General features: G+C 30.3%; 1 protein-coding gene across 1 annotated transcript; it reads left to right on the top strand.

Moving 5' to 3' along the window:
- The first annotated feature begins 410 nt into the window (after positions 1–410).
- On the top strand, positions 411–10,467 carry mccc1 (methylcrotonyl-CoA carboxylase subunit). The gene is made up of 19 exons (XM_054602498.1): positions 411–671; positions 1,242–1,285; positions 1,733–1,872; positions 2,093–2,188; positions 2,356–2,477; positions 2,697–2,844; positions 2,928–3,049; positions 3,170–3,281; positions 4,276–4,357; positions 4,449–4,576; positions 4,710–4,893; positions 5,383–5,492; positions 5,652–5,868; positions 5,966–6,052; positions 6,338–6,387; positions 6,567–6,704; positions 7,601–7,708; positions 8,717–8,788; positions 8,907–10,467. The coding sequence occupies exons 1-19, from the start codon at positions 616–618 to the stop codon at positions 9,036–9,038; spliced, it is 2,148 nt and encodes a 715-aa protein (XP_054458473.1). The 5' UTR covers positions 411–615; the 3' UTR covers positions 9,039–10,467.
- The last annotated feature ends 16,640 nt before the right edge of the window (positions 10,468–27,107 follow it).

Here is a 27,107-nt window from a genome sequence, read left to right as displayed (position 1 = left end):
AATAATGATATTTTGTTTTAAACTACAAAGGTAAAACTGGTTAAACTACAATCAGTACGATTGTAGTTTAACCAGTGTGAATGTTAGATTGTTATTGTTTTCTACAAATTTTCTTTGTACTTTATAGTCAATTATTTTAAAAATAAAATGGAATGAGTTTTATTTTTTTATTATTATTATTATTATTATTATTATTATTATTATTATTATTATTATTATTATTATTATTATTATTATTTTCCTTTACTAACTGTAAGTCCCTTCCTGTTTGACAGAGAAACGATGCCCTCTGCTGGTGACTTATGGTCACTGCCGCTTCTTCGTCCCGCCTCCATATCCCTCCTCCTCATTGGCTACTCGATACTACGAGTCCTTGGAAAGGTCATAAATGATAATGCAGATATTTACAAGTGTGTGGCAGTGTTTATTAGTGCGAGTGTAGGAATTGAAGGCCCCAAATATATATCTGTGTGGCTCAAGTTAAGTGTTTTACTGCAGTTTGTGTTGAACCCCCGGTGGATGCGCTGTTTGGTAAATTACCACTTCGCCTTTTCCTCCTCAGCTGCTCATTCAGTGATTTAGCTAGCTAGCAGCTAGCCTCAGCAGCTGGGAGCTATGGCTGCAGTTATCCTGAGTTTTCCAACTCTGCAGAGTCTGAGGACATGTGCACAGTGAGTACATGACAGCGTCACGTATCTGTTATGGTTTCGTGTGAAAACAGGTTGTGATCTCCCCCCCGACCAGGTTATGTTTAACGTTAGCCGACAGCTAAAGTTTGCAACAATAATTCACGTCTGAGCTGACTTCGCAGATGTACTTGTGCAGCCTTGTAAACCATAACATTGTATTTGATCTGCTGCTTGTCGTCGTGGCTGTACAGGACAGTACCACGTCATTTGTCCCCTCAGTACCAACGTGTTGATTACTTGATTTTTCGCCGTTTTGCGAGCGAATAAGTCGGGTAAAGGCTGAGCAAGGTTAAATATCGGTAGCAACCTGTCAGCTAGCATGGCTAATGTTGTTGGCACAACCTGCACACTGTTGTGTGTGTATAAACCTGTGCGACCAGCCTTCACTGGGTATCACATTCAGCTCAGTTATATGGGCTGGCTTTTGCTTGTTTTTTTATTTTATTGAATGTGCTATTTTATTAATGATTATTTCGCCCATCTACAATCTGTCCTTCACAGTCACTTAGAGATTTGAATGGCACTGAAATTGTTGTCCTGTCCTCTTCTCAGAAACTTGTCATGGACCAAAAGAGGCGTGAGGCTCGTTTCAGGAGGTGAGTGAAAGAAAAAACAAAAACGCTCCTCTTCAAAATAGTCAAAACCCCCCCCAAAATGTTCACTTTTCATTTATATAAAACAGAGGAAAACAACATTTAAAAAAGCTGGAAGCAGAGAATATTTAGTATTTTGCTTGGTGATATTTAAAAGTTAGTTGCTGATTAGATATCTGACTATTGTGTTATTTGACACTATAAATATTATCAGACTGGAACAAACTTTGGATCCCAAACTATTGTCTGTGCTGTGGTTGTTTTGATCAGCATATTCGTGTTGAATAAACACTAGTAACTGTATTGATACAGATCTTGGACAATGATGGTCGCAAGCCCCTTTTTAAACCCTTTTGCGCTTTTTATTTAATTTGTGAAGTGACGACTATTATAAAGTACATTTTAGGCATTTTAGAAAGAGCTGTTAAATGTCTGTTGTGTCTTTTTCAGGTGTGGGAAGGATAGAGAAGGTGCTGATTGCCAATCGAGGGGAGATTGCGTGTCGTGTGATGCGCACGGCCAAGAAGATGGGCGTCCGCTCTGTGGCTGTGTACAGTGATGCAGACAGAGACTCCATGCATGTGGCCATGGTGAGATGCCAGATAGTTCTGTCTTGCGAATAGCTTTGTGATTTAGTATTTTAAGTCATCTGCTTCTCAGGCTGCTGCTTTCTTCAGCTGCTTTAACAAACGCAATGAAGAATGAGCGTGTTGTCTGAGTGGTGTTTTCTCATACTGGTCATTAATAGTTTACAAACTTGTATTAGTTGTTTTCAATTGAAAACAGTCGGTTTCTTTTTTTTTTTTCTAGGCAGATGAAGCCTACCACATTGGCCCTCCACCCTCCCAGCAGAGTTACCTCTCAATGGAGAAAGTTTTGGAAGTAGCCAAGATGTCTGGATCGCATGTGAGTCTACTTGTTGTGGACAGTCTTGGGAAGAGAAATGATGCTTCTAAAGGAATAGTAGATTAAAGTGTTCAGGTCTTTTTAACCGTCTTTCATGTTGAATATTCTTCTCTGACATTGATCAAACAATGGGTTTTGACATTTAAATATGATGTTTGTGTGTGTAGGCGGTCCACCCTGGTTATGGCTTTCTCTCAGAAAACACAGAGTTTGCGGAGGCGTGTAAACAGGAAGGCATCATCTTCATTGGACCACCTTCCTCTGCCATCCGAGACATGGGCATTAAAAGGTAGCAAACACAAAACAAATACAGTTATATCTTACCTCCATTTGTTTCTAATTAACATGACATTCCTATTATTGATCCCAATGGAGGAAGTAGAGGATTGCAGGAGCAACAATTTATGGAATACAGCAGGAAACGGTTGATTAGAAACATAAATACATTAGGGAAAGCAATAAAACCAACATGTAACATTCACTTTTATTGATTTCTCTCTTTTATCAGCACATCCAAATACATCATGTCAGCTGCTGGGGTGCCAATCATTGGTGGCTACCATGGAGAGGACCAATCAGATGAGAGGCTGCAAGCAGAGGCTGCCCAGATTGGATACCCTGTGATGATAAAGGCAGTCCGCGGAGGAGGGGGCAAGGTGAGGGGATGAAAAAAAAGCCTAAACAATTTTGACAAAGTAACTTTTGGAAACACAGGATAACCTTGTGTGTGTGTGTTTAGGGGATGCGTATTGCAATGTCAGACTCAGACTTCTTGGAGCAGTTGGAATCAGCGAGACGAGAAGCCAGGAAATCCTTCAATGACGATGTCATGCTGGTTGAGAAGTTTGTAGAGGATCCCAGGTAATAATAAGAATACACTTACTCACATATTTACTGCCAACCAGCCATATCTACCACCTTCTTTTTTCAATTTGAAGATTAAATAATAATTTTATTTCTCTGTCTGTCTGTCTCCTGTAGACATGTGGAGGTTCAGGTGTTCGGGGACATGCACGGTAACGCTGTCTATCTGTTTGAGAGAGACTGCAGCGTCCAAAGAAGACATCAGAAGATCATAGAGGAAGCACCAGGGGTGAGGAAATGTAAAATGTTGCTGTGAATATGCACGAATCAGACCATGTACTACTTAAGTATGTAAGTTTGAGTGAATTGAAATTCCTACATTTAAATCAGAGGCAAGGGATCTTAAGGTGGACATATCAGGCCACATAGAAGTGGTATATATAATCTGAAAGCTAGTCAAAAATCTGAAATAAACATTCAAATGTTGAAAGTTTACAGTGATAAGGGATATGATAGCCATCCCATGCTCCATTGTTGTTGCATAAGTTTTTGGGTTGATTCTAATTGTTACACATACTTTGTGTCAAATTTTCACATCTGGACCACCCGAGAATATAAAAAGGTCAACAATGCCTTAAAAATACCACACTCAGACACCAAGATCTTAAGAAACACCGTTAAAAAAAAATCCATGTTGTGATTTGATATCAAACACATTTTAACATTTCGAGATTTCTTCAAGATGTGCATTTCTTGGTGATTGGATGTGGAGCACTTCTGTTCCAGAAACTGCTCAGAAATACCCTTACTGTCAGTATACCTAGGAAAGCCATACATCCTCTGAATGCCCAAAGTATGTAGTTTGTGATTGTGAGGTTTCATGAGGTCACAACAGTCAGACCCCATATGTGCAATTCTAAGACTGTTTAGGGACCCCAGTATACAGAAATATACAAATACACCATTGAAAATGTCTTGTGAAATGACTTCTTTAAAACATTGGCAACCCTGGGTTTTAAACGATTCTCATTATGAATAACATCAAACAAGGAATTGGAAATCTGTTTGTCCCAAACCCACAACATTTGCCATGCTAGTGTCTTTCCTTCACTACTATGGTGACAAAAAGATGAAAAAACTTTTTCACAGACTTCAGGCAACTTCTGTTAAAACAATTCCAGAAAAATGAATCCAGAAACTGGATATTAGGGCTACTATGACTTGAATAAATTGTGTGACCTGTTGACTGTATTTTCACATTTTTTCTATATGTATTTTTTCAGCCTGATATCAGTCCTGAGGTGCGGAGGAAACTTGGAGAGGCAGCTGTTAAAGCAGCCAAGGCTGTCAATTATGTAGGAGCAGGTGAGACACGCAAACAGTCACCTGAACACACCTCACCACAGCGCCACAACACAAAGAATATAGACATGATATTGTTTGTCTCCCCGTGTAGGTACGGTTGAGTTTATTATGGACGCCCAGCATAACTTTTACTTCATGGAGATGAACACCAGGCTGCAGGTGGAGCATCCTGTCTCTGAGATGATTACTGGAACTGACCTGGTGGAGTGGCAGCTCAGGGTAAGAGAGGAGGGATGGAGAAAGAGTGAAAAGAAACAGGAAATACTCACAGCCAGTTGAAAACATTACCTTTTGACAAAAAGAAGTTTTGATTTCAGTTGCACTGATTACTCTTGGTGTAAATCTCCTCCAGGTGGCAGCAGGGGAGCGACTGCCTCTCCTACAGGATGACATCATTTTAAGGGGACACTCATTTGAGGCTCGCATCTACGCCGAGGACCCGAACAACGACTTCCTTCCAGGGGCAGGGCCTCTGCTGCATCTCTCCACCCCTTCACCAGACCAACACACACGCATAGAGACTGGTGTCAGGGAAGGTAGGGAGTCTACTCTATGGTTGTGTTTACATGGATAGTTTTACATTCTTTATGTAACAACACTCAATGTTTTATTTAACAGAATCAAGTGTCCAATTTACTGCTTTCTGACATTGTATTATGTATCACAATAGCTGTGCTGGCTCACACACACACGCACACGCACACACACGCACACACACACACAACAAAGATCAATAAGTAAATTAAGTAAAAAGGTCTCTGGGAAGCGCCAAATAGAAACCACAGCAATAAGTTCTTGCACAGCACTGACTGGTCTTCCTCCATGTTTCAATCTTTCAGTTCTTTTTGAAAAATGATGTATCAATGATTATCCAATTACACTTGACACCAATAAATAAAAAGTAGAAACTGTATCTGCAACTGTTTCAGTTTGTGGAGATAATAATAGTTTGGGCAAATTAAGTTAATTAACAATAATGCAAACATGGTGAGCATGTTTTAATCTCCGTGCGGTTTTGGTTTCAGGGGACGAGGTGTCGCCACATTATGATCCAATGATCGCCAAGCTCGTGGTGTGGGGAGAAGACCGATCTGCTGCCTTAAAGAAGCTGCGGTACTGCTTACGGCAGTACAATGTAAGACACACACAGTCAAGTGACGCTGATGCAACTAAACAATTACAGTATTAACTTAACTTAAAGCCTGTAGGTGAAGCATTCAAATACATGCAAAAATGGCAATGGAAAATTCATAGTTGTGTGTCTCAACTTACTTTTCTTCCTCTCTGTCCTTAGATCGTTGGACTGAACACTAACATTGACTTCTTGCTGAGTCTTTCGAGCCACCCGGAGTTTGAGGCTGGAAACGTGACCACCAGTTTCATCCCTCAGCACTACGCAGACCTTTTCCCCACTCCCAAGACTCCTTCTGGGGAAACGATCTGCCAGGCAGCACTGGGCCTTGTGCTGCAAGAGAGGAAACACACACAGGAGTTCACACAGACCTCCAGTGGTGAGGGAAAATATTTCCCTTTTATAGCGCATTTGATTTGAAATGGTATTGTACTAAGTGTATATGTTTGATTTTATTTTTTTAATTTTTTTTTCAGACCCCTTCTCCCCATTCGGGTCCAGTAGCGGCTGGAGAAGCAACATTGCTTTCAACAGAAACATGACGTTACAGGTGGGAGACAAAAGTAAGTAACAGACATAGGTGAGCTTTGACCGTCCCATAACGTGTAGGAAGATGTAGGATAAATAAATGAGGAGGAAACGACGAATATAGCATTTTGATCAATTGGATCAAAGGTGATGGGACTGCAGAGAAACCGTTTTTTTTTTTTTTTCTAAATCTGTGTTTAACAATGTCTCTAATCTTTGAAATGACAGATTTGTCATTTCAGCCTTTTACCAGAGACTCAGTTCAGACGGGGTTGCAACAAATTCAAATGTCTTTCATCTTGTGTGTTTGTTGTCTTTAGAAGTTGATGTGGTTGTTGTGTACAACAAAGATGGCAGCTACTCAATGCAGGTAAGCTGGAGTTTGTCCTGTATTTTGAAATTTGTTGTTGGTTTTCTCAGAAAAGTACCGAGATCTTTAGTTTTTTTTTTTTTACTTTTGTCCCTAAGGTTAAGAAATAAGGATGAATGAGTAATTTACAGTCTGCCTCCGTCACATAAATCAATGCATAAATGCTTTTCTCCTTTCAGATTGACAAAGAGGTGTACACTGTGACTGGAGAGGTGGAGATGGAGGGTGGAGCATCATTCCTTCACTGTTCTGTCAATGGCATAAAGTCTCGTCCCAAACTTGTGATTCTGGACAACACAGTGCACCTGTTCTCCATGGTGAGTGCATATATTTGCATTTTTATATGTTCCCTAAGTCGATGAAGCAGAGGTCATCAATCTGTCACCTTGGTTGCACTGGGATGTATGTTGACTTAAAGTAACAAGAAACAGAAATATATTGTTTTTAAAGGGTGAAAATGTGGGAGCTGTGATTCAAACTATTAAAATCAAAATGATAGTTTAAGTTAAATGTAGAGGCAGTATTTCCTCTAAGCATGCAAACAATATTTTCATCTTGATTATTCTGCTGATTATTTTCTTAATTAATAGATTTATTGTTTGGTCCATGCAGAAAATAGTGAAAATCATCATCACAGTATTCTGGAAACCATCATCAAAATATAAAACTACTCATAATACAAAATAGACCATTTCAGAATAATGTCCATATCACTGCATTATAATTATTGATACATTATCAATAATTGATAGTTCATCGCTTTAATGTTGCAGCTGGTAAGGTGGAGCTAACTACTTTGTATACTTGATAATTATGTACTAGTTTATAATACATCATAGTTAATAAGTTGATTTATATTTTATATTTTGAATCTCAATCTGTGAAGTAGCTCATAACTGCTATTGTCAAATAAATAAAGTGAAATAAAAAGTACACTGATATAGTGGAGAAGCATGTTAAAATGTGTTTCCCTAAACACGAATAAAAAAAATCTTCATTCCTCATTTACTGTAGTAAATGGCAGAACTAATTTGCTCAGCCATGTATTGTTTATTAGTAAGCTTCTCCTGTTTATAGTTGATTTAAAGCAGGTTCATTTTGTGTGCTTTCCACAGTCAAATGTAACAGAAACTACACTTCACCTGTTGTTGTGGCAAATGTCAGTTTCTTTTCTAAAGCATCTCATCTGACATCTTTACAATGTTTTCTGCAGGAGGGAAGCTCCCAGGTGTCTGTTCCAGTGCCCAAGTATCTGGCTGGTGTGAGCGGTTCTGGGGCTCAAGGTGGAGCAGTGGCCCCCATGACGGGAACCATAGAGAAGGTGAGTTTGGTTGTATTAGCATATTGATTATAATTGGCAGCGAATTTCATTTTTGTCAAGCAAAGGAGTCTGTTAATTTGTCTGCAGGCCAAACTAGCTGTTGCAAATGTTTTTTTCTAGAGATTTAAGTCATCATATTAAATAATGTACTGTAAATATTTTTTGTTTAATCCTTTCACATCACTTTATTACAACATATAACAGTAGGGGTGCTGAGACAAAAGTTCAAGGAGATTGGGATTTTGTGGCGTCGAGCAAGCAAGTGTTAATAAAAGGTCTCGGAGCATGTTGACGCCCATGCTGCGTTTTTAAATCAATTCACAATGTGGCATAATGTGAGGAAAGAAACGTGTATATAAAAAAAAGTATGAAGCACTACAAATGTTTCTATAAAAAAGGTAGTACACAAATAAAGTGACATATTATATATGATTACATTTACATTACATTACAGTCATTTAGCAGACGCTTTTATCCAAAGAGACTTACAGGAAGTGTATTCAACATAGGTATTCAAGATTGATTGCACTTGTGGCTATCTGTAGAGTCAACAATAACAAAATTAGCAATAATCAAGGTGAAGTGTCATTATGGGATGGGGTTAGAACAGCGTCTTATACGGCGCTACACAAATAGTGAGGTGCTGAAAGTGTGAACGCACATTGATCATCTTGGATAATTACAACAGTAACATTTATGGAGTCTTGTTCTGGTTTAAAATGATTCAACTCTTGTGTTACACCTCTTTTTAAATGTCACTGGCGACAAAAAGATCACCTCAAAAGATACATTATTGTATCCTTGCTTATAGCTCCTTCAGCAATCCTCCTCGCTACTCAAGATGGAATTTTTTAAGAATTAGGACGTCCTTCAAGATGGAGCTCTAAGATCGGTTTCTGGGTCACAAGCTGAATGATCGAGGAGCGAGGAGACACAAAATCGAGGAATGAGGAGAGCCCCAAGTGTCCTGTGTTTAGACAAATAAACAACCTGTTGTATTGTGTTCAGGTGATGGTGAAGGTCGGTGACAAAGTGGCTGTAGGAGACCCTCTGATGGTCATGATTGCCATGAAGATGGAGGTGAGGGACTCCTGCTGGCTCTGCCTCAAAACACATTCTCACCTTTTACTTCACAGGTACACACATCCTCTGCTGTGTTTGTAATAAGATTGTTCTGTTTTCTTTTTTGTCTATTCAGCATACGATCCGGGCGCCCAAGTCAGGTGTGATCAAGAGGGTTTTCTTCAGCGAGGGCTCTCAGGCTAATCGCCACGCTCCTCTGATCGAACTGGAAGAGGAGATAGAGGAGGGGGAGGGGAGCAGCGAGTAAACCGACTCAAACAAACAACCACACCCATGAATAAACACTGACAGGTAGGAGACGGAGCTAGTTACTGGGACAGCCGGAGGGAAAGTGAGCCAATCTGAAAGAGAGTGGTGTCCATCACTTGATTCATATTTCTGAAAATGTGAGTTGGTACATGAGTCATCTGTTGGGAGAAATTATGGTTCAGTCTGGAATGGATTAGACAAATACTTTCACCCTGGGGATCCAATGTGCATTTAGGAAAGTCCGAAACATTTCCATTGACCTGAAATGGGTTTGGGTTTGACTTTTGTGACAGCCAGTGAGAAAACACCACAATTATTTCATAAGTACAGTTGCCTTTCAAACATTAGAATATTACCTTTTTGTTGATTGTGGAACCTTTGTTTGTTCATGCACTTCTTTCTTTTGATTTTATTAGTTTGAATCAGTGAATCTCTGGAAACCTCTGTGTTTCTGTACGTGGTGTAATGTTAGTTTACGAGCTGCTTTTGGATATTATCCTCACTGATTAGGTTGACTACAGAGTGTCCTCTCTATGCACACACACTGTACCTCTGAATCTTTACACATGGACTAAACTAAAAAGTTATCGTTAAGCAAATCTGAGGCAGAAGATAATAAGTAGGTGGAATATTAAGTGTGAAATCAGACAAAATACTTGCAGAAATATGCCACAACTAAGGATGAAAAGCTTCACATTTACATGACCTTAAATATTTACAATAAATGAGTGAATACTTTCAACTTGTAATGTAAAAACCATGTATCTGAAATTGTGGGATTTTTTCTTTTCTTTTTTTTTTTTCTTTTCTTTTCTTCAACTGCTCCTTTTATTTAGAAAAGTTAAAAAAAAAAAACTATCCTACCATATGGTTTCTTCGTCATCAAGAAATTACATGGTTTTCACAAGTTGTATTTATGAAGAAAGAGTCTGAATGTAACTGAATCTTTGGTGCGAGTAATTATTTGTATTGCGGGATGTTGATGTCTAGTTTTTTAACAAACATTCTTTCTTTCCAGACTGTTTCCAAACTCTTCATCTCTCTCCCCTGAAATATGTTTGCTCTAAACAATAAAGCAGAGCTCTGTTGTTGTAGAAGAGAAAGTAGCACAACACTGAGGAAAAAGGGCTTTAGAATAGGGAGGCAGAGGAACACTCCAGAATTATGAAATGATTCCCAACCTTTGTGACCCGATTTGGCTCTGATTTGAAAATAATCCATAAAGGATGCAATGTCGGGGCTTTAAATAGACAGATGGTATGTTTCTGTGAACTCTACCTGTTTCTGATTACCACTCTCTTTTACTAACTGATGTGTTATGAGGCCTTGTAGGCTAAACCTGATAAACACCTGTGTTGATTTTGTAGATGTGTGACAGATGATTTAAAAAAAGTTTTGGACTGGTCAGATACTGTAATAAAAATGTTTATAACGTATGCACAGTGCCGTGTGATTCTTGTTGGAAAAAATATTTTCACTGATTGGTATCTCCCTCATGCTCTTAACAAATTTGTCATGCGTTGAGCTCCACCCAGTTTTAACCAGGAGGTCAAATAAATCGGATGACTGGCTGTGCAGAGCCACGTCATGTCACATGAAGGGATGGAAGTATTCAGTATTCAAAAGGAATACTTCACCCTCAAAATGATAATTTCTTTCATCAATTACTCACACCGGGTAACCTTGAATTGAAAACTTTGTTCTCTCGCCTGAACAAAAAAAAAAAAAATAGATTAAATATAATCTTAAATTGAAGTACTGGTATGGTTGTGTTTCTGAGCACCAGAAACGCTATAGAAAACCTCATTTTGTCTGCCCCTGGCTGTCGTGGTTTATTTATTTTTTTACGGCATACTACGCTATGACTTTTTGTAACTTTAATAGTGCATATATTACTATGGCTTTTCATGGAAAACCATACTATGATTTTTGTCACATACTATGACATTTCTTTTTATAGAATACTATACTATGACCTTATGTGACATGCCATATTATGACTCATAATGGCATACTATACTATGACTTTTCTAAGGCATACTGTATTATAAGTTGTTTTAAATTGTTTTATGTCTTATGAATATACAATAATTTTATAGTTTTTATGGCCTGCTATTTTATAGTTTTTTACTCTAAATGGCATACTAAACGAAAACGTTTTTACATTTAATGTTATGATTTTATCTGAGTTTCTATTGCATTCTATATTATGACTTTAAATGAGATACTATATGACTATGAATTTTTATTGCTATAATTTGAGTTTTCTAAGACCGACTTAACAATTACTTACAATGACATACATTACTCTTTTGACTTTTTATTGAATACTATACTATAGATTTTTATGTCCTAATATACTATCACTTTTCTATGGCATACTATACTATTAGTTATTTTCGTATTATGATAAAAAAAGACATAAAATAACTTTTGTTATTATTGGCATCTATGACTTTTTTGACTTTCTATAGCTTAATGTATATTCTGACTTTTGTTTTACTTTTTATTACTTTTCATTACTTTTTTTGACATACCATAGGATGACTTTTTTCAACATACTATACTATAACTTTTTTGAACGTACTATATTATGGCTTTTAAAAAAATGATCTCACAAACTATACTTTCTCTGACATAGTAAACTTTGACTTTTATATGTCTATTTTTTTTACTTTTACGGCATCCTATACTATGTTTTTTTCGACATAGACTTTTTTTAAAAATAGTATACGATGACTTTCTTACTGTTTTCGACATGATTTTTTCGGACTTTTAAAAGTTACAACACAATGACTATTTTTGACACTACTTTTTTTCTGACATGCTATACGTCTTTTTTTTGACATACTAGACTATGACCTTTTTCTGACCTTTTTGCGACATACTATACTTTGACTTTAGTTCAACATACTATACTATGACTTTTTTATGACATACTATACTTTCACTTTATTCGACATACAATACTATGACTTTTTTATGACTTTTTTCGACACAGTATACTATGCCTTATTTTTTAACATACTATACTGAGTTTTTATGACTTTTTTTCGATAAAACATACTATGACTTTACTATGACTTTTTTATGACTTTTTTGACATACTATACTGAGTTTTTATTATTTTTCTTCGACAAACCATACTATTACTTTTTTATGACTTTTTTCAACATACTACACCTTATTTTTTAACATACTATACTATGACTTTTTTATGACATACTATACTATTACTTTTTTATGACTTTTTACGACATACTATACATTGACTTTTTTGGACATACTATACTATGACTTTTTTATGACTTTTTTCGACATACTATACTATATTTTTTATGTAATTATCTTGATTTTTTATTTTATGACTTATACTGATTTTTATGACTTTTTTTTTTTTAAAAACATACTATGACTTTACTATGACTTTTTTTGACTTTTTTGACATACTATAGTTTTGAGTTTTTTTATTTTTTTCGACAAACATACTATACTTTTTTATGACTTTTTTCAACATATACACCTTATTTTTAACATACTATACTATACTTTTTTATGACTTTTTTTTTTTATGACATACTATACTATGACTTTTTTATGACTTTTTACGACATACTATACATTGACTTTTTTGGACATACTATACTATGACTTTTTTATGACTTTTTTGGACAAACTATACTATGATGTTTTTATGACTTTTTTATGATGTTTTTTGACATACTATACCATGCCTTATTTTTTAACATACTATACTGAGTTTTTATGATTTTTTTCGATAAAACATACTATACTATTACTTTTTTATGACTTTTTTCAACATACTATACTTTTTTATGACTTTTTTAACATACTATACTATGACTTTTTTTGACAAACTATACTATGACTTTTTTATGACTTTTTTCGACATACTATACTATGCCTTATTTTTTAACATACTATATGAGTTTTTATGACTTTTTTTCGACATACTATACTATGACTTTTTTATGACTTTTTTGGACAAACTATACTTTTTTATATGATGTTTTTATGACTTTTATCGACATACTATACTATGCCTTATTTTTTAACATAATTATCTATGACTTTTTTATGACATACTGTACATTGCCTTTTTTATGACTTTTTTTTTCGAATAACAATACTATGACTTTTTATGACTTTTTTCGACATACTATACCATGCCTTATTTTTTAACATACTATACTGAGTTTTTATGACTTTTTTTCGATAAAACATACTATGACTTTACTATGACTTTTTTATGACTTTTTTGACATACTATACTATGAGTTTTTATGATTTTTTTGGACAAACTATACTATGATACTTTTTTATGACTTTTTTTATCATGCCTTATTTTTTAACATACTATACTATGATTTTTTAACATACTATACTATACTTTTTTATGACATACTATACTATGACTTTTTTATGACTTTTTACGACATACTATACATTGACTTTTTTATGACTTTTATCGACATACTATACTATGCCTTATTTTTTAACATACTATACTATGACTTTTTTATGACATACTGTACATTGCCTTTTTTCGAATAACAATACTATGACTTTTTTATGACTTTTTTGGACAAACTATACTATGATGTTTTTATGACTTTTTTATGACGTTTTTTGACATACTATACCATGCCTTATTTTTTAACATACTATACTGAGTTTTTATGACTTTTTTTCGATAAAACATACTATGACTTTACTATGACTTTTTATGACTTTTTTCGACATACTATACTATGACTTTTTTATGACTTTTTTGGACAAACTATACTATGTTTTTATGTTTTTATGACTTATTTTTTAACATTTTTTATCGACATACTATACTATGCCTTATTTTTTAACATAATTATCTATGACTTTTTTATGACATACTGTACATTGCCTTTTTTCGAATAACAATACTATGACTTTTTCATGACTTTTTTCGACATACTATACCATGCCTTATTTTTTAACATACTATACTGAGTTTTTATGACTTTTTTTCGATAAAACATACTATGACTTTACTATGACTTTTTTATGACTTTTTTGACATACTATACTGAGTTTTTATTATTTTTCTTCGACAAACCATACTATTACTTTTTTATGACTTTTTTCAACATACTACACCTTATTTTTTAACATACTATACTATGACTTTTTTATGACATACTATACTATGACTTTTTTATGACTTTTTTGGACAAACTATACTATGATGTTTTTATGACTTTTTTATGACTTTTTTCGACATACTATACCATGCCTTATTTTTTAACATACTATACTGAGTTTTTATGACTTTTTTTCGATAAAACATACTATGACTTTACTATGACTTTTTATTTTTTTGACATACTATACTATGACTTTTTTATGACTTTTTTGGACAAACTATACTATATGTTTTTATGATGACATTTTTATGACTTATTTTTTCGACATACTATACTATGACTTTTTTTTACTTTTTTGACTTTTTTACATACTATGACTTTTTTATGACTTTTTTGGACAAACTATACTATGATGTTTTTATGACTTTTTTATGATGTTTTTTTTTGACATACTATACCATGCCTTATTTTTTAACATACTATACTGAGTTTTTATGACTTTTTTTCGATAAAACATACTATGACTTTACTATGACTTTTTATGACTTTTTTCGACATACTATACTATGACTTTTTTATGACTTTTTTGGACAAACTATACTATGATGTTTTTATTTTTATATGCCTTATTTTTTAACATACTATTTGACTTTTTTTCGATGACATACTTTACTATGACTTTACTATGACTTTTTTCGACATACTATACTATGACTTTTTTATGACTTTTTTGGACAAACTATACTATGATGTTTTTATGACTTTTATCGACATACTATACTATGCCTTATTTTTTAACATAATTATCTATGACTTTTTTATGACATACTGTACATTGCCTTTTTTCGAATAACAATACTATGACTTTTTCATGACTTTTTTCGACATACTATACCATGCCTTATTTTTTAACATACTATACTGAGTTTTTATGACTTTTTTTCGATAAAACATACTATGACTTTACTATGACTTTACTATGACTTTTTTCGACATACTATACTATGACTTTTTTATGACTTTTTTGGACAAACTATACTATGATGTTTTTATGACTTTTTTTTTTTATGACTTTTTATTGACATACTATGACTTTTTTCGACATACTATACTTTGACTTTTTTCGACATACAATACTATGACTTTTTTATGACTTTTTTGGACAAACTATACTATGATGTTTTTATGACTTTTATCGACATTTTATGACTATACTATACTATGATTTTTTCGACATACTATACTATGACGACATACTATACTATGACTTTTCTATGACTTTTTACGACATACTATACATTGACTTTTTTATGACTTTTTTTACGACATACTATTATGATGTTTTTATGACTTTTATCGACATACTATACTATGCCTTATTTTTTAACATAATTATCTATGACTTTTTTATGACATACTGTACATTGCCTTTTTTCGAATAACAATACTATGACTTTTTTATGACTTTTTTCGACATACTATACCATGCCTTATTTTTTAACATACTATACTGAGTTTTTATGACTTTTTTTCGATAAAACATACTATGACTTTACTATGACTTTTTATTTTTTTGACATACTATACTATGACTTTTTTATGACATACTGTACATTGCCTTTTTTCGAATAACAATACTATGACTTTTTTATGACTTTTTTCGACATACTATACCATGCCTTATTTTTTAACATACTATACTGAGTTTTTATGACTTTTTTTCGATAAAACATACTATGACTTTACTATGACTTTTTTATGACTTTTTTGACATACTATACTGAGTTTTTATTATTTTTCTTCGACAAACCATACTATTACTTTTTTATGACTTTTTTCAACATACTACACCTTATTTTTTAACATACTATACTATGACTTTTTTATGACATACTATACTATGACTTTTTTATGACTTTTTACGACATACTATACATTGACTTTTTTATGACTTTTATCGACATACTATACTATGACTTATTTTTTAACATACGGTAATTTCTATGACTTTTTTTTTTTATGACATACTGACATTGCCTTTTTTCGAATAACAATACTATGACTTTTTTATGACTTTTTTCGACATACTATACCATGCCTTATTTTTTAACATACTATACTGAGTTTTTATGACTTTTTTTCGATAAAACATACTATGACTTTACTATGACTTTTTATGACTTTTTTCGACATACTATACTATGACTTTTTTTTATGTACATTGCCTTTTTGGACATAACTATACTATGACTTTTTTATGACTTTTTTCGACATACTATACCATGCCTTATTTTTTAACATACTATACTGAGTTTTTATGACTTTTTTTCGATAAAACATACTATGACTTTACTATGACTTTTTTATGACTTTTTTGACATACTATACTGAGTTTTTATTATTTTTTTCGACAAACCATACTATGACTTTTTTATGACTTTTTTCAACATATACACTTATTTTTTACATACTATGACTTTTTTTTTATATGACTTTTTTATTTTTTATGACATACTATACTATGACTTTTTTATGACATTTTTACGACATACTATACTATACTTTTTATGACTTTTTTATGACATTTTTTATGACGACATACTATACTATGACTTATTTTTTAACATACGGTAATTATCTACGGTAATTATCTACGACTTTTTTATGACATACTGTACATTGACTTTTTTCGAATAACAATACTATGACTTTTTCATGACTTTTTTCGACATACTATACCATGCCTTATTTTTTAACATACTATACTGAGTTTTTATGACTTTTTTTCGATAAAACATACTATGACTTTACTATGACTTTTTATGACTTTTTTCGACATACTATACTATGACTTTTTTATGACTTTTTTGGACAAACTATACTATGATGTTTTTATGACTTTTATCGACATACTATACTATGCCTTATTTTTTAACATAATTATCTATGACTTTTTTATGACATATAATATACTATGACTTTTTTATGACTTTTTTTACGACATACTATACTATGACTTTTTTTTGACATACTATACTATGACTTTTTTATGACTTTTTCGACATACTATACTATGATTTTTTATACTAATTTTTTACTATGACTTTTTTATGACATTTTTTGACAAATACTACTATGATGTTTTTATGACTTTTTTATGACGTTTTTTGACATACTATACCATGCCTTATTTTTTAACATACTATACTGAGTTTTTATGACTTTTTTTCGATAAAACATACTATGACTTTACTATGACTTTTTATGACTTTTTTCGACATACTATACTATGACTTTTTTATGACTTTTTTGGACAAACTATACTATGATGTTTTTATGACTTTTTTTTATCGACATACTATACTATGCCTTATTTTTTAACATAATTATCTATGACTTTTTTATGACATACTGTACATTGCCTTTTTTCGAATAACAATACTATGACTTTTTCATGACTTTTTTCGACATACTATACCATGCCTTATTTTTTAACATACTATACTGAGTTTTTATGACTTTTTTTCGATAAAACATACTATGACTTTACTATGACTTTTTATGACTTTTTTGACATACTATACTGAGTTTTTATTATTTTTCTTCGACAAACCATACTATTACTTTTTTATGACTTTTTTCAACATACTACACCTTATTTTTTTATACTATGACTTTTTTATGACATACTATACTATGACTTTTTTATGACTTTTTTACAAACTATACTATATGTTTTTATGTTTTTATGACTTTTATCGACATTTTATGATTTTTTAACATCTATACTATGACTTTTATACTATACTTTGACTTTTTTCGACATACAATACTATGACTTTTTTATGACTTTTTTGGACAAACTATACTATGATGTTTTTATGACTTTTTTATGACGTTTTTTGACATACTATACCATGCCTTATTTTTTAACATACTATACTGAGTTTTTATGACTTTTTATTTTTTTCGATAAAACATACTATGACTTTACTATGACTTTTTATGACTTTTTTCGACATACTATACTATGACTTTTTTATGACTTTTTTGGACAAACTATACTATGATGTTTTTATGACTTTTATCGACATACTATACTATGACTTTTTTCGACATACTATACTTTGACTTTTTTCGACATACTATACTATGACTTTTTTATGACTTTTTTGGACAAACTATACTATGATGTTTTTATGACTTTTATCGACATACTATACTATGCCTTATTTTTTAACATAATTATCTATGACTTTTTTATGACATACTGTACATTGCCTTTTTTCGAATAACAATACTATGACTTTTTCATGACTTTTTTCGACATACTATACCATGCCTTATTTTTTAACATACTATACTGAGTTTTTATGACTTTTTTTCGATAAAACATACTATGACTTTACTATGACTTTTTATGACTTTTTTCGACATACTATACTATGACTTTTTTATGACTTTTTTGGACAAACTATACTATGATGTTTTTATGACTTTTATCGACATACTATACTATGCCTTATTTTTTAACATACTATTATGACTTTTTTCGACATACTATACTATGACTTTTTTTTTTATACTATACTATGACTTTTTTTGACTTTTTTCGACATACTATACTATGATTTTTTATGACTTTTTTGGACAAACTATACTATGATGTTTATGACTTTTTTATGACTTTTTTCGACATACTATAGTTTTTTACTTTTTTTGACTATACTATGACTTTTTTATGACTTTTTTTTCGACAAACATACTATTTTTTTTATGATGACTTTTTTCGACATACTATACTATGACTTTTTTTGACTTTTTTTTTATGACTTTTTCGACATACTATACTATATACTATACTATGACTTATTTTTTATACATAATTATCTATGACTTTTTTATGACATACTGTACATTGACTTTTTTTCGAATAACAATACTATGACTTTTTTTATGACTTTTTTCGACATACTATACCATGCCTTATTTTTTAACATACTATACTGAGTTTTTATGACTTTTTTTCGATAAAACATACTATGACTTTACTATGACTTTTTATGACTTTTTTCGACATACTATACTATGACTTTTTTATGACTTTTTTGGACAAACTATACTATGATGTTTTTATGACTTTTTTTCGACATACTATACTATATTTTTTAACATACTTTTTTATGACTTTTTTCGACATACTATACTATGACTTTTTTATGACTTTTTTGGACATACTATACTATGACTTTTTTATGACTTTTTTCGACATACTATACTTTACTTTTTTTGACATACTATACATTTTTATGACTTTTTTATGACATTTTATACAAACTATACTATGATATGACTTTTTTTTTGGACAAACTATACTATGATGTTATTTATGATTTTTTTTTTTATGACGTTTTTTGACATACTATACCATGCCTTATTTTTTAACATACTATACTGAGTTTTTATGACTTTTTTTCGATAAAACATACTATGACTTTTTTATGACTTTTTTTTATACTATGACTTTTTATGACTTTTTTTCGACATACTATATGTTTTTGATGACATACTATACTTTTTATGACTTTTTTGGACAAACTATATGACTTTTTTATGATGTTTTTATGACTTTTTTTTTTCGACATACTATACTATATTTTTTAACATACTATTATTTTATGAACATACTATTATGACTTTTTTATGACTTTTTTGACATACTATACTATGATTTTTTATGACTATGATGTTTTTATGACTTTTTTTCGACATACTATACTATGCCTTATTTTTTAACATACGGTAATTATCTATGACTTTTTTTGACATACTGACTTTTTTCGAATAACAATACTATGACTTTTTATGACTTTTTTTCGACATACTATACCATGCCTTATTTTTTAACATACTATACTGAGTTTTTATGACTTTTTTTCGAAAAACATACTATGACTTTACTATGACTTTTTTATGACTTTTTTGACATACTATACTGAGTTTTTATGATTTTTTTCGACAAACCATACTATTACTTTTTTATGACTTTTTTTTCAACATACTACACCTTATTTTTTAACATACTATACTATGACTTTTTTATGACTTTTTTTTTTATGACATACTATACTATGACTTTTTTATGACTTTTTTTACGACATACTATACTATGATTTTTTATGACTTTTTCGACATACTATACTATGACTTTTTTTTTTTAACATGTAATTACTATGACTTTTTTATGACATACTGTACATTGACTTTTTTCGAATAACAATACTATGACTTTTTCATGACTTTTTTCGACATACTATACCATGCCTTATTTTTTAACATACTATACTGAGTTTTTATGACTTTTTTTCGATAAAACATACTATGACTTTACTATGACTTTTTATGACTTTTTTCGACATACTATACTATGACTTTTTTATGACTTTTTTGGACAAACTATACTATGATGTTTTTATGACTTTTTTACTATACTATGACATTTTTATGACGACATACTATACTTTGACTTTTTTCGACATACATACTATACTTTTTTATGACTTTTTTGGACATACTATACTTTTTTATTTTTTTTTTATGACTTTTTTATGACGTTTTTTGACATACTATACCATGCCTTATTTTTTAACATACTATACTGAGTTTTTATGACTTTTTTTCGATAAAACATACTATGACTTTACTATGACTTTTTTTTATGACTTTTTTGGACAAACTATACTATGATGTTTTTATGACTTTTATCGACATACTATACTATGCCTTATTTTTTAACATAATTATCTATGACTTTTTTATGACATTTTGTACATGACTTTTTTATTTTTTCGAATAACAATACTATGACTTTTTTATGACTTTTTTCGACATACTATACTATGACTTTTTTTTAACATACTATACTGAGTTTTTATGAGTTTTTTTTTTCGATAAAACATACTATGACTTACTATGACTTTTTTATGACTTTTTTGGACAAACTATACTATGATGTTTTTATGACTTTTATCGACATACTATACTATGCCTTATTTTTTAACATAATTATCTATGACTTTTTTATGACATACTATACATTGACTTTTTTCGAATAACAATACTATGACTTTTTTATGACTTTTTTTGACTATACTATAACATACCTTATTTTTTAACATACTATACTGACTTTTTTTTATGACTTTTTTTTTTTTTTCATACTATGACATACTATATGAGTTTTTATGACTTTTTTTTCGATAAAACATACTATGACTTTACTATGACTTTTTATGACTTTTTTCCGACATACTATACTATGACTTTTTTATGACTTTTTTGGACAAACTATACTATGATGTTTTTATGACTTTTATCGACATACTATACTATGCCTTATTTTTTAACATAATTATCTATGACTTTTTTATGACATACTGTACATTGCCTTTTTTCGAATAACAATACTATGACTTTTATTTTTTTTTCGACATACTATACCATGCCTTAGTTTTTTTTTAACATACTATACTATGACTGAGTTTTTATGACTTTTTTTTTTTACTATGCCTTATTTTTTACATATGACTATTTTTATGACATTGCCTTTTTTTGACAAACTATACTATGATTTTTTATGACTTTTTTCGACATACTATACCTTATGCCTTATTTTTTAACATACTATACTGAGTTTTTATGACTTTTTTTTCGATAAAACATACTATGACTTTACTATGACTTTTTTATGACTTTTTTGACATACTATACTGAGTTTTTATTATTTTTCTTCGACAAACCATACTATTACTTTTTTATGACTTTTTTCAACATACTACACCTTATTTTTTAACATACTATACTATGACTTTTTTATGACATACTATACTATGACTTTTTTATGACTTTTTACGACATACTATACATTGACTTTTTTATGACTTTTATCGACATACTATACTATGATGACTTTTTTATGACTTTTATCGACATACTATACTATGACTTATTTTTTAACATACGGTAATTATCTATGACTTTTTTATGACATACTGTACATGACTTTTTTGAATAACAATACTATGACTTTTTATGACGTTTTTCGACATACTATACCATGCCTTATTTTTTAACATACTATACTGAGTTTTTATGACTTTTTTTCGATAAAACATACTATGACTTTACTATGACTTTTTATGACTTTTTTCGACATACTATACTATGACTTTTTTATGACTTTTTTGGACAAACTATACTATGATGTTTTTATGACTTTTATCGACATACTATACTATTTGATACTTTTTTATACTTTGACTTTTTTCGACATACAATACTATGACTTTTTTATGACTTTTTTGGACAAACTATACTATGATGTTTTTATGACTTTTTTATGACGTTTTTTGACATACTATACATGACTTATTTTTTAACATACTATACTGAGTTTTTATGACTTTTTTTGATAAAACATACTATGACTTTATGCCTTATGACTGAGTTTTTATGACTTTTTTTGGATAAAACATAAACTATATGACTTTTTTGGACAAACTATACTATGATGTTTTTATGACTTTTATCGACATACTATACTATGCCTTATTTTTTAACATAATTATCTATGACTTTTTTATGACATACTGTACATTGACTTTTTTCGAATAACAATACTATGACTTTTTCATGACTTTTTTCGACATACTATACCATGCCTTATTTTTTAACATACTATACTGAGTTTTTATGACTTTTTTTTCGATAAAACATACTATGACTTTACTATGACTTTTTATGATTTTTTTTTTTCGACATACTATACTATGACTTTTTTATGACTTTTTTTTTTGGACAAACTATACTATGATGTTTTTATGACTTTTATCGACATACTATACTATGCCTTATTTTTTAACATAATTAGTTTTTATGACTTTTTTATGACATACTATACATATGACTTTTTTTATACTATGATGTTTTTATTTTTATGATTTTTTTTTATGACATACTATACTTTGACTTTTTTTTTACTATGACATACATACTATACTATGACTGAGTTTTTATTTTATAACATACTATTGATGTTTTTTTTCGACATACATACTATGCCTTATTTTTTACTATGACTTTTTTATTTTTTGACATACTATACTATGACTTTTTTTTAACATACTATACTGAGTTTTTATTTTTATGACTTTTTTATGACTTTTTTCGACATACTATACTATGACTTTTTTATTTTTTGGACATACTATACATATGATGTTTTTATGACTTTTTTTTTATGACATACTATACCATGCCTTATTTTTTAACATACTATACTAGTTTTTATGATAAAACATACTATGACTTTTTTTATGACTTTTTTGACATACTATACTATGACTTTTTTATGACTTTTTTGGACAAACTATACTATGATGTTTTTATGACTTTTTATGACGTTTTTCGACATACTATACTTATTTTTTAACATACTATACTGAGTTTTTATGACTTTTTTTTTTTTCAAATATAAATTTTTATGACATACTATACTGAGTTTTTATGACTTTTTTTTGACATACTATGATTTATGACTTTTTATTTTTTTGACATATGACTTTTTGGACAAACTATACTATGATGTTTTTATGACTTTTATCGACATACTCGACATACTATACTATGCCTTATTTTTTAACATTTTTATGACTTTTTTTGACATACTATACATTGACTGAGTTTTTTTTTCGAATAACAATACTATGATGTTTTTTTATGACTTTTTTGACATACTATACCATGCCTTATTTTTTAACATACTATACTGAGTTTTTATGACTTTTTTTTCGATAAAACATACTATGACTTTACTATGACTTTTTATGACTTTTTTCGACATACTATACTATGACTTTTTTATGACTTTTTTGGACAAACTATACTATGATGTTTTTATGACTTTTATCGACATACTATACTATGCCTTATTTTTTAACATAATTATCTATGACTTTTTTATGACATACTGTACATTGCCTTTTTTCGAATAACAATACTATGACTTTTTCATGACTTTTTTGACATACTATTATGACTTTTTTTAACATACTATACTGAGTTTTTATGACTTTTTTCGATAAAACAATACTATGACTTTTTTTATGACTTTTTTACAGTATACTATGCCTTATTTTTTACATACTATACTGAGTTTTTATTAACTTTTTTATTTTCAACAAACATACTATTACTTTTTTATGACTTTTTTCAACATACTACACCTTATTTTTTAACATACTATACTATGACTTTTTTATGACATACTATACTATGACTTTTTTATGACTTTTTACGACATACTATACATTGACTTTTTTCGACATACTATTTATGACTTTTATCGACATACTATACTATGCCTTATTTTTTAACATAATTATCTATGACTTTTTTATGACATACTGTACATTGCCTTTTTTCGAATAACAATACTATGACTTTTTCATGACTTTTTTCGACATACTATACCATGCCTTATTTTTTAACATACTATACTGAGTTTTTATGACTTTTTTTTTTTCGATAAAAATACTATGATACTATGACTTTTTTATGACTTTTTTGACATACTATACTGAGTTTTTATTATTTTTCTTCGACAAACCATACTATTACTTTTTTATGACTTTTTTCAACATACTACACCTTATTTTTTAACATACTATACTATGACTTTTTTATGACATACTATACTATGACTTTTTTTATGACTTTTTTATGACTTTTTTATGACTTTTTCGACATACTATACAGTTTTTATGACTTTTTCGACATTATTTTTTCGACATACTATACTATGACTTTTTTATGACTTTTTTGGACAAACTATACTATGATGTTTTTATGACTTTTTTTTTTTATGACTTTTTGACATACTATACCATGCCTTATTTTTTAACATACTATACTGAGTTTTTATGACTTTTTTTCGATAAAACATACTATGACTTTACTATGACTTTTTATGACTTTTTTCGACATACTATACTATGACTTTTTTGGACAAACTATACTATGATGTTTTTATGACTTTTATCGACATACTATACTATGCCTTATTTTTTAACATAATTATCTATGACTTTTTTATGACATACTGTACATTGACTTTTTTCGAATAACAATACTATGACTTTTTTATGACTTTTTTCGACATACTATACCATGCCTTATTTTTTAACATACTATACTGAGTTTTTATGACTTTTTTTCGATAAAACATACTATGACTTTACTATGACTGTTTTATGACTTTTTTGACATACTATGCTATGACATACTATACTTTCACTTTATTCGACATACAAACTGAACTAGCAAAGCGTTTGGAAAGGGATTTCTGGAAACCCTTCAAGCTACTATTGTAGTAGTGGACATTTTCCATGACATACTGTGACATTTTAAAAAAAATGTAATTCAATGTGGCTTTGTTGTCAAGACAGTTATAAAAAAAATGTTGCCATGGCACTATTTTTAAAGTACTATTACATTTTCATGACACTGGATTTTTTTGTCATTTTCATGGCATACTATAATTTTTCTGACATACTACAGCATCAAATTTTAAGGACTTTTTTGGAATAGCATTTACATTAACGAAGTTGCACTCACAGACATGTTTCTTAAAAATGTATTTATTTCGTAAATATAACTGCATCTCCATAAGCATCAGCTATAAGACAGATTTATAGACAGGAGGACAAGGGAGGACGACAGACAAACAGCAACAGATATCAGTCAAAAGAAGATGAGAGTAGAGAATAAAATTGATTTTAACATACAGGTCAGCTCTGATCTGCAGCTTTGTGTCATACTGGCTGATGCTGAGTCACATTCTGCAGCCGGAACTCACATTTTACATTATAATTTAGATTCCAGTTTTTGTTTTTCGGTTCAAAGCTTTATTTCCTGGAAACTTTCCTGAAATAACTTGAAAATGTTTTTGTTACTTGAAAAATATATGGCAGAAATGACAAAAAATGCCTTAATTGAAATGTCCAGGATACGGTTTCTGGATGATGTTACTTGTATGTATTAATTCTGGAAAAATGTGACAGATTTACATTTTTATTTGGTCTTCACACATATTCAATATATGGCCAATATTTCAAGAAGCAGGAGTAGTTGCTTTAAAACCACATCTGTAGACAGAATCATAACAGCTCTGAATAAGGTACCTCAATACACTTGAATAGTGGTTTTGATGGATGACATGATCATCATATGCAGTCAAGGCTGGATACTACTTTACAAGAATTTCTTTTAAATTATTTGGTTTAGTAATCTCCTGCTTCTAGAAATAAACCAGTGGCCCCGTATCCAAACCCTGCTGCCTTCTTTTAATAAAGCCTCGATGACATCAGTGCTCTGATGCTTTAGAGAATCAGGTCTTGTTTGTTGTTGCTTAAATAATATAGGATCAGTTTCCTGAATAAGCAGAAGGATGGATATTACTCTAATGCCACTTCTGCCCAAATCTGTTAAAAAAGAAAATCTGTACCTGGATATACAAATCAAAGAACAGAGCTTAGATTTTTTTATTTCAATAATCGTAGGTCATTGCTATTAAATGTTACATTATAGTTTTTATTTTATGTCACTTTCTGTTACCAACTCTTTCAATTAAAATGACTGTCGCTCACATTGGAAAAGGTTATTTTAAAATGACTTTAAAAGTAATTTTCATCACTGTAATTTATTTGTATCTTGTAGGTATTGGTTTATGTTTTATTTTTAAGTCTTGATGGAAGAGATGTTTTTTTTAAGATGTAACTACTTTTCAGTTTTGTTTATTAATATGAACTTAAACACTTTGGGTCTACGTAGGTGAGCACAAGGGGGCATCAGAACTGCACTAACACTTG

This window comes from Anoplopoma fimbria, chromosome 8 (assembly GCF_027596085.1).
Source record: "Anoplopoma fimbria isolate UVic2021 breed Golden Eagle Sablefish chromosome 8, Afim_UVic_2022, whole genome shotgun sequence".
NCBI lineage: Eukaryota > Metazoa > Chordata > Actinopteri > Perciformes > Anoplopomatidae > Anoplopoma > Anoplopoma fimbria.
This window is presented reverse-complemented; position numbering and strand designations above follow the sequence as displayed.

Excerpts from the sequence above, each read along its gene's own strand:
- mccc1 (XM_054602498.1), top strand. The coding sequence starts at position 616 with ATGGCTGCAGTTATCCTGAGTTTTCCAACTCTGCAGAGTCTGAGGACA. Across the intron at positions 2,478-2,696 it reads CGAGACATGGGCATTAAAAG|CACATCCAAATACATCATGT; the intron begins GTAGCAAACACA and ends CTCTTTTATCAG. Across the intron at positions 6,705-7,600 it reads CAGTGCACCTGTTCTCCATG|GAGGGAAGCTCCCAGGTGTC; the intron begins GTGAGTGCATAT and ends TGTTTTCTGCAG.